A 13,468-nucleotide genomic window follows, 5' to 3' on the forward strand; every position below is an offset into this window, starting at 1 on the left:
AGTTTTATCAAAAAAGCAAAAAAAAGTTACTCACTAATAAAAAAGTGGTTACAATTCACTTACTTTTCAAACTTTATTAATTACACTGTTTTCAACTTTCCGCCTCAGCCATTGTAGTCCATCCACAAACTTGTCCGTTGTCACTTCCATTGCATCTTGATATTGTTGTTTTGGCTAATAGTCGTTGTGTTGTGGCTTTATGTTGTTGTATTTTGTCGTTTGTATTTGTTGTGGCTCTTCCAATTGTGGTAATGCCAAAAGTTCTTGTGTTATGGCGCTTGAATTTGTCGTGAGTTTTCTTGGCCACCTTAGCTATTTATCAAAATGAGACTAGTAGCAGGTCGAACTCATATAACTTATTTAACCTGAATAGATTTGTTTGCTCTTAATTTTTTAGGTATTGTTAAATTAACCTGAAGAGATGTTGGTTGCACTTTATTTTTGATAATATTGTATTACTTTTATTTTGAAAAACAACAGAAAAAGTAGTAGGTGAATCTACTGTTAAAATGTTGATTACTGTACTTCTATTGAAAATGTCTTCAATACTGAAAGTGTTTCCTCTTCTTAATTCAACCTAAACTGTTGGCTGCACTTTATTCAAATAAAATGTGAATGCATTGGTTAATTGTTGTTTACTTGCTTGTTTCTATCCATAATTCATTTTATACCTAATTCCAGAGGTATTGACTGGTGTCACATGACTTGGACTCGAGTCAAACTCGAGTCATGAATTTGATGACTTTAGACTCGACTTGACGAAATGTAAAGAGACCTGCAACTCGACTTAGACTTTAACATCAATGACTTGTGAGTTCACTTGAACTTGAGGCTTTTGACTTGACAAGACTTGCTACTTGCCCCCAAACCCAAAGATTAAAACGTTATTCAGGCACGCTCAGTATTTTTCATTGTGTATATGTGTGTCTGTCAGCCTGTGTGCTGTCAGTACAAAATCCAGTCAAATTACGTCCATGTTGTTTTCATCCCACAGCATTCATCCAATCACATTGCAGAACAACCAACGAAGAAGAGCTGTCAAACAACACGCCGGTGAGAAAAAAATTATACCAAAGATAGTTTCATTCGGGTATTAAAACTACGAGTTGGTCAACAAAAAACAAATTGCAGTATGCAAAACATGCGGTTCGAAGAATACAGACATTTCGTTGGACATTTGAAGTTGCACAAAAACGGTAAGTTTTGAATGTAAGTTAACGTTTATTGGCTAAGTAACGTAACTTTTATTTTTTGTGTAGTTAAATTAGTGAGCCTGTAAACTCACTGCTAACTAGGGTGTGGGAAAAAATCGATTCCAATACGTTGTGTGATTTTTTTTAATCGAGAATCGAATTGAAAAAAATCGATATATTTTCGAATCGTGACCCCAAGAACCGATATTGAATCGAATCGTGGGACAAGCAAAGATTTGCAGCCCTGCTGCTAACGTTATAATGTTATTGCAAACTTTGCAATCTGTTGCGTCCACTTCAGTCCATATGTGTCCCGTTTTAGCTAGCTTTCCAACTGCTGGTTGTTTACCTCACAACAGCCATGGTGGCATCATCGGGCACAAATGACTGACAGAGTCTTGGCCAATTTGGTCTTTTGCAAATGCAATGCAGCATAAGGACACTGACATCTAATCAGTACAACACTGTTTTTCATGTGTACGCACATATAAACACACATTGAGTATGAGATGAGATCAATGAGATAAGATAAGAACAGGATAGAAACTGCTGTGGAACTAGTTAAAATGACATATGCCATGGAAATACAATGATAACACTTTTGTACAAATAAGCAGAGGTGGGTAGTAACACGCTACAATTACTCCGTTTACATCTACTTGAGTAACTTTTGGGATAAATTGTACTTCTAAGAGTAGTTTTTATGCAACATGCTTTTACTTGAGTATATTTATAGAGAAGAAACACTACTTTTACTCCACTCTATTTATCTACAATCAGCTCGCTACTCGCTACTTTTTTTTTATCGATCTGTTAATGCACGCTTTGTTTGTTTTGATTTTGTCAGACAGACCTTCAAAGTAGGATCAACGCATGCCTGCGTTTCATGAAACACCAATCAAATGCAGTCACCGGTGATGTTGGACCAATCAAACAGAGCCAGGCGGTCACATGACCGTCACAGTTGAAAAACTTATTGGGGTGTTACCATTTAATGGTCAACTGTACGGAATATGTACTGTACTGTGCAATCTACTAATAAAAGTTTCAATCAACCAATCAAAGGTATAAAGGAAAAAAGACACTTTTTATTTCAACCGTACTTCCCGTCAAAAACAAAGACTGATCGCACAGTTCTTGTCTTCACAATAAAAGTGCCGCTCCAGCGCGCCTGTGCTAACAAAATAAGAGTCTCTGAAAGCCAGCGCAAACAAGCTAGCAAGCTACGGAGTTTGCCGCCAATGTATTTCTTGTAAAGTGTATAAAAACGAATATGGAAGCTGGACAAATAAGATTCCAAAAACCAACGACTTTCATGTGGTATTAGACAGAAAGGAGGAACTTTTTTTCTCCTCCATTTGAAAACGTGGACGTTATCAGCACTACTGTCTGATTCCAATCAATGCAAGTCATCACAATCAGGTAATACACCAACTTATATTCTTGTCTTCATGAAAGATAGGAATCTATGTGTTAAACATGCATGTATACTCATTTAAACACCTTTAACAAGTGAACAAAACCGGCAAAATAAATATACATAAATTATATACTGTATATATAAATGTATGTGTATATATATATGATATGTGTGTATGTATATGTATATATGAGGTAAATCACCTCGACTTGGTCATTTATTAAGTCATTAATTCACGTTGAAAAACTTATTGGGGTGTTACCATTTAGTGGTCAATTGTACAGAATATGTACTGTACTGTGCAATTTACTAATAAAAGTTTCGATCAATCAATCAATCAATGAATACCTACTGAGCCTATGGTGCTGTTAAGTTATTGTGGCTCAATTTGCCTTAATTGTTTTATTTTAATGTATTATTATTTAATATATATTATTGTTTTAGTTGCTTAAGAGATATTCCTGGCTCTGAATTTGCTCATTGCTATTTTTATGTTTTTGTGCATTATTTGTTGCCGTAATCATTAAACGAACAGGTTACTCGTCAGTTACTCAGTACTTGAGTAGTTTTTTTACAACATACTTTTTACTTTTACTCAAGTAAATATTTGGGCGACTACTCCTTACTTTTACTTGAGTAATACATCTCTAAAGTAACAGTACGCTTACTTGAGTACAATTTCTGGCTGCTCTACGCACCTCTGCAAACAAGTACAGTTGCACTTGCACTTGTTTTTACAAATGTGTTTATTCTGTAAAGGAATGAGTGAAATGTTTAAAATGACTGGTGCTTTTATGAAGTGCAATGTCAGCACAATTTTTTTTTACTGCAACTATAAATGTACTTGTTTTAATAAATAAATCCAATGTTTTAAAACCATATACAATCTGTGTAAACAAAATATATTAGTCTTTGGTTAAAAGGACTTGAAAGGACTCGAAACTCAAAATGCAGGACTTGGGACTTGCCTGTCTTGACTCAGGACTTGACTCGATACTTGAGGACAAAGACTTGAGACTTACTTATGACTTACAAAACAATGACTTGGTCCCACCACTGCCTAATTCCGTTATAAACTATAACAGAAATATAGGAAACTTCACCTGCAGTATCCAGTAGGTACTTCACAGTCACGCTGGTTGAACTTTTGGCTACAAAGTTAATGAAACGATTTCAACTCCCTGAATCAATTCGGATCGTATCATTCTAAATAAACTAATATCGTCCCAGAATCGTATCGCAACCTCATATTATGATTTGAATCGAATCGTTAAAACAAATCATTACACCCCTATTATTTATACAGGTGCTGTTCATATTATTAGAATACCATGAAAAAGTTGATTTATTTCAGTAATTATATTCAGAACGTGAAACTTACATATTATATCAATTCATTACACACATAGTGATATATTTGAAATGTTTATTTCTTTAAATTTTGATGATTAGTACTGACAATTACTGAAAATCCCAAATTCAGTATCTCAGAAAATTTGAATATTAGTTACGACTAGTACCAAAAAATATTTTTTAGAAATGTGGGCCAACTGAAAAGTATGAACATGGAAACTTTCAGCATGTACGTCAATCAATACTTAGTTGCAGCTCCTTTTGCCTGAATTGCTGCAGCAATACGGCGTGGCATGGAGTCCACCAGTCTGTTGCACTCCTCAGGTGTTATGAGAGCCCAGGTTGCTATAATAGTGGCCTTCAGCTCTTCAGCATTGTTGGGTCTGGCATCTCGCATCTTCCGCTTCACAATACCCCATAGGTTTTCTATGGGGTTAAGGTCAGGTGAGTTTGCAGGCCAATCATGAACAGGGATACCATGGTCCTTAAACCAGGTACTGGTAGATTTGGCACTGTGTGCAGGTGCCAAGTCATGTTGGGAAATGAAATCTTCACCTCCATAAAATTGGTCCGCTGCAGGCAGCATAAAGTATTCTAAAACTTCCTGGTAGACTGCTGCATTGACCGTAGACCTCAGGAAACACAGTGGACCAACACCAGCAGATGACATGGCACCCCAGACCATTACTAATTGTGGAAATTTGACACTGGACTTCAGGCAACGTGGATTCTGTGCCTCTCCTGTCTTCCTCCAGATTCTGGGACCTTGAGTTCAGAAGGAGATACAAAATTTACTTTCATCTGAAAACATAACTTTGGACCACTCAGCAGCAGTCCAGTCCTTTTTGTCTTGAGCCCAGGCGAGACGCTTTTGACGTTGTTTCTTATTCAAGAGTGGCACAAGGAATGCGACAGCTGAAGCCCATATCTTGCATATGTCGGTGCGTGGTGGTTCTTGAAGCACTGACTCCAGCTGCAGTCCACTCTTTGTGGATCTCCCCCACATTTTTGAATTAGTTTTGTTTGACAATCCTCTCCAGGGCGCGGTTATCCCACTTGCTTGTACACTTTTTTCTACCACATCTTTGTCTTCCCTTCGCCTATCTATTAATGTGCTTGGACACAGAGCTCTGGGAACATCCAACCTCTTTGGCAATGACCTATTGTGTCTTGCCCTCCTTCTTCAAAGTATCAATGGTCATCTTTTGGACAGTTGTCAAGTCAGCAGTCTTCCCCATGATTGTGTGTCATACAGAATCCAAACGAGAAACCATTTAAAGGCTTTTCCAGGTGTTTTGAGTTAGTTAGCTAATAAGAGTGTGGCACCAGGTGTCTTCAATATCTGACCTTTTCACCATATTCTAATTTTCTGAGATGTTGAATTTAGGGTTTTTATTGGTTGTCAGCTATAATCATCTCCTTTTTGGCAAAATAAACTTGAAATGTATCAGTCTGGAATGAATGTATACATTCTACAAGTTTGACTTTCTAAATAGAATTAATGAAATAAATCAACTTTTTCATGATATTCTAATAATAAGACAAGCACCTGTACATGTAGGAAACAAGATCCTCTCTTTTTCATCATTTGTGCATTTCAGCTGGTGGCCGACGAGTTCATTTCCAAAAACTTGTGAAGCTCACATTTTTACAGCAGATTCTTAAAAACACTACAGTGCTGTCATTAGCTGATCTTTGATTGCATTTTTTGCAGAATGTCCTTAAAAACAGCAGAAGGCTCCTGTAACTCTTGACAAAATAGACCAAACTCAAATGTTTACCATAAAGGACGCTGGTTGGTTGGTGTCAGTTCTCTACAATATACAAAGTATGAGTAATAGTGAAATAACAAGTCCAGTATCCTTGTCCTTAGGTTTTTGAAAATGTGGTCGTCAAAAAAATGTTGTGTTCTATCCTTGTTTTAAAGCAAAGTATAGACCCAAAAGCTGCCTTGAAGTGTTTTGAGTCTCGACCCTAAAGAAAACTGTCTTCCACGACAGGGGGCCATTTAATCACTCAAGAAACCTGCTTCCTACTCAAGATTAAGAATTGCTGGGTCACATCCAGCATTACGATTAAAGAGTCTTTATTCAATGTAACTCAGCAATAAGCCTTCAACTTGATCCTTTAGAGAGACCCTGGCTGCTCTTCTGATTCTTCTTTTAAAATTAGATAGACAAAGTCAAACGTTTTTTACTTGTTAAGACCACAGTTCGCTGAGGACACACTTTTAAAGACTTCATACACAATTTTTCAGTAGAATATTTCTGAGGGCAGAGATGACTGATGTTGTACAAGAGGACCAGCTGTTTAACAACCTATGTACTATAGTTCATCTCAAATGCTTTCAAGCATGCCTTTATGAACCTTGTTTTGTGCACCTGCAATAGGAAAGTGCATCCCCAAACTATTCCCACAAAACTGGAAGCAATGTTTGTCCAAAATGTTTTGTTGGTAAGACTCTGGGGAAATTAAGAGGTGTAGTGTAACTCCTAATTGATCAATTGATTAATTGGGGGGCATGTCCAATTACTGTTGTGCACATAGCGTGTGACGTCATTTATTCCGTGACAACATTTAAACAAAATATCTATAAGGAAAATTATCCCTGTTGTTCAAATGTTATTGTATGTTAGGAATAATACACACAGAAGCTAGTTCATGCAAACTAATACATTAGATTACATCCACTAAAAGGTATATGTAATCACCAGGGTTGGTTTGCCTGTCTATCTGTTGATTGGTTAGCTAGCAACTAGTACTGTCAAACAATTTATTTTTTTAAGCAGACTAATCACACTTTTACATTTTGAATAACCGCAAATAATTACAGTACATTACATATTTCAATTTACCTTTGAAAAAATACCACAATAATTTGACGGAAATTAAATTTTATTGTCTGAATGTAATGAGTCTCTTCAGTTATCTTTGCACTGATGTATGCATTGAGCTGATTACTAAGCGTACAACATCCTGCATACAGGTAACCAGCTGCTGTTAAGTTAAGTAACATGTTCAGTCAAACTAAAGTGTGCGATTGATCTAATTTCATACACAATTATATCAATAATAATTTGTAAAAGCATTTATTTGACAGTCCTATTAGCAACACAAAGTTATGGGAATATTTTTATGAAAATTTCAGAAAATGTCAGAAATGGGATAAAGATCAAGTGATTACATTTTGGGTGTGAATTTCTACTATCAAGCTGAAATTTTCTCTGTTTGTGTATGCTAGCAGCCCCACCTCCACCTACAGAGACAAAAGAGAGGTTAACAGACAAAGGGGGCTGACTCCGTTTATTTCATTTCGCTACAGAGCAGACACGCCCTGCTGCTGAGACCGATGCAAAGAGTGAACCCTTTTGCAGTCTGTTTGAATGCGGCAGATGGACAAAACAAACATGCGCAGACCTAAACATTTAATTTATGTTAGTTAGCAACATAACTCAAAATGTTACGGGCAGATTTGTATTAAACGTTCAGGAAATGTTAGCTATGGTACAAGGAACACGTGATTACATTTTGGTAGTGATACATATTACAGTCTGTTTTCAGGACTTTTTAAATGATATTTTACTAATGTGAGATAGATCCTCCCTGGTAGAGGTCTGCGCTCTCAGAGTGCTTTTCTAGGTAAAAAAAAGTACACACTGTGCTTGTAGTTAGTAATGTATAACTACATTATACTAATATTTTGTAATATGCATGTCTGCTCAGTAAAGTGGATAGTCTATAAAGCTATAGTTTTCATTACAGTTGCATATTTATCAATGTTTTGTTTTTTGTAGGCTTCACGGTGGCAGAGGGGTTAGTGCGTCTGCCTCACAATACGAAAGTCCTGCAGTCCTGGGTTCAATCTCAGGCTTGGGATCTTTCGGTGTGAAGTTTGCATGTTCTCCCCGTGAATGCGTGGGTTCCCTCCGGGTACTCCGGCTTCCTCCCACCTCCAAAGACATGCACCTGGGGATAGGTTGATTGGCAACGCTAAATTGGCCCTAATGTGTGAATGTGAGTGTGAATGTTGTCTGTCTATCTGTGTTGGCCCTTAAATGAGGTGGCGACTTGTCCAGGGTGTACACCGCCTTCCGCCCGATTGCAACTGAGATAGGCGCCAGTGCCCTCCGCCACCCCAAAAGGAAATAAGTAGTAGAAAATGGATGGATGGATGGATGTTTTTTTGTAATTGTACCACAGTATGTGGTACCTGTGATGCTCGTGTGAAAAGGTAAGGTGATGACCGTAGAGCCAAAAATGGGAACGTATTTAGAACACGTATGACCGTCAACATTTTTAAAGGCCTACTGAAACCCACTACTACCCACCACGCAGTCTGATAGTTTATATATCAATGATGAAATATTAACATTGCAACACATGCCAATACGGCCTTTTTAGTTTACTAAATTGCAATTTTAAATTTCCCGGGAGTTTCGTCTTGAAAACGTCGTGTAATAATGATGTGTGCGCAAGATGTCACGGATTTTTAGGAAGTATGAGCGCTACGCACACACACAGCTAAATGTAGTCTGCTTTAACGGCATAATTATACAGTATTTTGGACATCTGTGGTGCTGAATCTTTTGCAATTTGTTCAATTAATATTGGAGAAGTCAAAGTAGCAAGATGGAGTTGGGAAGCTTTAGCCTTTAGCCACACAAACACACGGTGATTCTTTGTTTAAAATTCACGGAGTTGAAACTTTACTATGGATCACAGGGGACATGGATCCGGACCGAATGTCAATCAGCAGGTTTCGGTGAGAAAATTGTGGTTAAAAAGTCCCCACTTACCGGATATCAGCTGAGCTTGCGCCTCCCGTACAGCTGCCGTCCACTTCCCCGAGACACTGCGCCTCAACACCCGGCCGTAGACGTACACTTCCGACTATCAGGTACTGTTAAACTCACTAAAACACTAGCAACACATTAGAAAAATAAGGAATTTCCCAGAATTATCCTAGTAAATGTCTCTAAAAACATATGAATCCGTCTCAATGCAAAGCGATTGCAATCGCGTTTTTTTTTGTTTTGTTTTGTTTTGGTTTTTTTCTAGTCCGTCGCTATCAATATCTTCAAACACAAATCTTTTATCCTCGCACAAATTAATGGGGAAATTGTCGTTTTCTCGGTCCGAATAGCACTTTTTGTTGGAGGCTCCCATTATAAACAATGTGAATATGTGAGGAGCCCCCACACGTGTGACGTCATCGTCTGCGACTTCCGGTAGAGGCAGGGCTTTTCTCCAGTTGCGAACTTTATCGTGGATGTTCTCTACTAAATCCTTTCGGCAAAAATATGGCAATATCGTCAAATGATCAAGTATGACACATAGAATGGACCTGCTATCTCCGTTTAAATAAGAAATCTCATTTCAGTAGGCCTTTGAAGCCCCCATGTTTCATAATGATGTTTTTGACCCGTAACGGATTAATAACATTTCCATTATTTCCTATTGTAAATATGTATTGCAAACTAATTGGAGGTCGCGCACTGTGCCAAAACAAATTGTGGCTCACCACTAAACAAAGGTAAATATCTAAAAAAAAATTACATTTCCTAAAAGGTTTTGTTTTCCTTTAAGCTATAGTAACTTGAGTACCTTGTGGCATAAGACACAAGGCTCAAGAGAGGTTTGTCAAACAGCTAACACAAACTGATGCTGGTGTTTAAAGTATAGTGTAACTTTCCCTGTCTACTGACATATAGCTTAAATTTATGCACGGGGGCATTTAACTGATTCTTTTATAAGACAATGTTATGACAGGGAGGACAGGAGCTGACTTTTATATCCCTCAATGGTGTAAAAATCAAAGGCAAATAAATCGCCGTTGTCGGTTTGTGCTTCTTCAAGCACAGAGCATTAAATAACTATACACAAACATCATAATTCACATGCTGGTTTAAGTATGAGCCCACACCTGCTGGCTTTAATTGTGCTCTAAAGCTGCCACGCAGCTTTGATGGCTTTGTTAAGCTTGACACGCTGACAATATCATAAAACAAAAGCAGCTGCCACACAACACGATGAGGCTCAGTATAGAGGCAGAGGGGGGAAAAAGGTAAAAATATTTATTCATAAAAAACAGCTGCGCAGGAGTGAACCATCCATCCATTCCTTTTCCTACCGCTTGTCCCGTTCAAGGTCGCGGGGGGTCGCTGGAGCCTATCTCAGCTGCACCCGGGCAGAAGGCAGGGCACACTCCGGACAAGCCCTACCTCATCGCAGGGCCAACACAGACAGACAGACAGACAGACAACATTCACACTCACATTCACACACTAGGGCCAATTTAGTGTTGCCAATCAACCTATCCTCAGGTGCATGTTTTATGGCGGTGGGAGGAAGCCGGAGTACCTGGAGGGAACCCACACAGTCACGGGGAGAACATGCAAACTCCACACAGAAAGATCCCAAACCCGGGATTGAACCCAGGACAACCCAGGACCTTCGTATTGTGGGGCACATGCACTAACCCTGTTCCACCGTGCTGCCCCAGGACTGAATCGTGAAACAATAATATAGAAATACATTATAAGTATTCAAGTGTTTTCAAGTGAGCAAAAAAACACTTTGCACACATTCATCTAAAATTTCATTACCTTTGTGACTCCACTGTCATTGAAAGAAATAGCTTTGAAGGAAAATATATGGGAATAAAAGTATACTCAGGAGCTTCACAGAGACACGAACACAGTAGAAGATGTATGGTATGTGAGTTCTGCTTGCGTCATTAGCAGATACTATATGAAATATCTGTTTTTCCTCTGCTTCAACTTTGCAACCAAGCTGATGTTAAACGCATATCACATGACCTTAACTTATCCTTAAACCTTCACACATCTTAGGCAGAGTGGTCAAAATGCTGCCTGGAGACCACTTTTCGCACACAGTGTGTCTTTTTATTAGCCCTTGAGATAATGTAAATATACAATTAATTCTGTATGGAGTTTGCATGTCCTCCCCATGACTGCGTGGGGCCAGGGTGTACACCGCCTTCCGCCCGATTGTAGCTGAGATAGGCTCCAGCGTCCCCCGCAACCCCGAAGGGAATAAGCAGTAGAAAATGGATGGATGGATGAATTCATTAGTAGTGAGAGGTGTAATTAGACTAATTACACTATTTTGCTTTGTCAGCAAAGCTAAGATGTGGATGATTTGTTTCAGAGAGTAAAGCAAACATAACCTCCTGAGAACCACCATCCTCTGCAGTGGACATTTGTGTTGTGCCATTTAAAAAAAAAAAAAATCAACGCTGACCAAAGAAATAAACCAAACACAAATGTCCACGGCAGTGGACGCTGGGGCATATTGACATTCTGATTGGTTTTAGCATCTATATTGCATGAAATGTACTAAAATAGCTTTATTTTTCATAGGGCTTTTTTTAGGGCTTACAATGATTAATCCATTAAATCGATTAATTCAATCAGAAAAATGTTTGGAATTACATTCTATGCTTGATTGTTTGAGTGTAAAAAATAAAAATGTATTAAAATCCACAGAGCATTAAGTGCCCGGAACGTTAAATAAACTGACAGTCTACACACAGAGATTTTTTGTTTTTTAATTTAAACTATTTTGCTTAAACTACACATTGAGGCTGCGTATGTTTTTTCCAATTAATCGATTAATCAAACAAAGTAATCAAAAGAATAATCGATTACTAAAATAATCAAGAGCTGCAGCCCTATTTTGAATACCCCTGATGTAAGTAAACAGTAAAATCCACTCACTTGTCCTCCAGCGTGTATTCTGTGTTTTCTGGTGAAATCTGCCCGGTAACAGGGTGTCGGAATGATGTACACCTCACGTTGTGACTGAAAAAAAAAAAATTGGGAGAATTAGTACAAAATATGTTGATATATAAAATGCTTAAATACCACATGTTGTCATAGAATCAAGCAATAGACTTAACAGTGCAGAGTTAAAAATAAAGAATGCACTGTAGCTAGGTCATGGTCATTTTTAACCGTCCTAAATAGTTCAACTTTGGTTCAGAAGCAACCAGTTTTTATTTTCCACAGTTGTATGCCACCAAGCAGGGAAGGTTTTGGCAAGCGATGTTCTAAAATGATCTAATCTACGTCCCAACACACTCAATATTTAATCCCCATAAGGAAGTCAAGACGGGAAAAAACTCTTACTTTATTACAAAAGCAAGCGCTGAAAAGTGAGTAAATAGATGCCTACCCAGCTTTTCCATGGACATTTTACAAACACAAAATATCAGCGATAAACATGTTTACACTCATACTGCTTCAAGTACACCATAGTAAATACTTAACATGACTGCATATTTTGCAGTGGCGCAGCTAAGCTCAGCGATACAACCAAAAAGCGGCACCTCACTGCATGCAGCAAAGATTTACGAGTTGACATTTTGGAAAAGTTCATTCAACACATTGAAGAGGACGGATGCCAAGGGATTGAGCTTACACAAACATCAAACATAAACACTGTTGGACTATGCACAAGGACTTGCCATATACATACACGCAAGTGCACAAACACACAGGCATATGGCCAGGCTTGCTCCTGGTACCAAGTCATCATTGGCTAGGCTGCACTGGACACACGCTGTAGAGTCCTGCACCACCAGCACATCCCTCGTTAATTACTGTAGAGAGCTGCATTCTTTGAAGCTTTTGTTTCAGCCACATTACTTCCGAACTATTTGTCCTGGAATTTTGCAGCATACCCAGTTAGTGCGGCAACACTGCAGCACAGAAGAACATCTATTTGTTTGCATCAAGCTTTATCGATGCTTGTGGCAGTGTGGTCCCAAATGGCAAAATTAACTCTTGCTGTGGATTAGCTACACAGCAGTATGGAGTTTTAAGAAAACATTGTAAAAACACTGTAGTGACTAGTATGATGCAACCATGTCATAAGAAAATATATTATATTTACAGACATTTTTCAGCAAGGTGGTACTCTGGAAAAAAATGTAACTGAATCGTGGATTCTACATTGTATGCACAGTAGCAAGCAGAAGTTGTGCAATGAGCAATGTGCACTCTGATAAGAGCCAGGCAGTAGCAGCCATGAAGACAGGGATATCCAGCCTGCTAATAACCAGATAACTAATAGTGAAATGAAGTCATAAAAACAAGCAACAATTAACATTCCATGATCAATAACAAATCAAAACGAGTGGTACACAGAGGAACACATAAGATGACATAAGTCATTTGCCTATAAGAATTGTAACTAATATATACATATCTATATATATATAAATATATAGATATGTATATATGGATACTATATATACATATATACATATATATATATATACTTTCATAGTGTCTCAAACTGCAAAGTAAAAATGAACGTGCCACCTTTATCCTTTGTTAGTTATCCATTTGTTGTTGTGAATTAGGGATAACTTTATCAATCAATCAATCAATGTTTATTGATACAGCCCTAAATCACAAGAGTCTCAAAGGGCTGCACAACCCACAACGACATCCGTGGATGAGCGCCCACATTACAA

General features: G+C 38.1%; 1 protein-coding gene across 1 annotated transcript in view; it reads right to left on the bottom strand.

The window, feature by feature from the left end:
- plekha7b (pleckstrin homology domain containing, family A member 7b) overlaps positions 1-13,468 on the bottom strand; it is a 244,581-nt gene that overhangs the window by 127,736 nt on the left and 103,377 nt on the right. The window contains exon 4 of the mRNA XM_061883569.1: positions 11,706-11,789. Within this exon, the coding sequence (XP_061739553.1) occupies positions 11,706-11,789 (84 nt within the window). The remainder of the gene's footprint in view (positions 1-11,705; positions 11,790-13,468) is intronic.

Source organism: Nerophis ophidion, linkage group LG02, assembly GCF_033978795.1.
Source record: "Nerophis ophidion isolate RoL-2023_Sa linkage group LG02, RoL_Noph_v1.0, whole genome shotgun sequence".
Classification (NCBI taxonomy): Eukaryota; Metazoa; Chordata; class Actinopteri; order Syngnathiformes; family Syngnathidae; genus Nerophis; species Nerophis ophidion.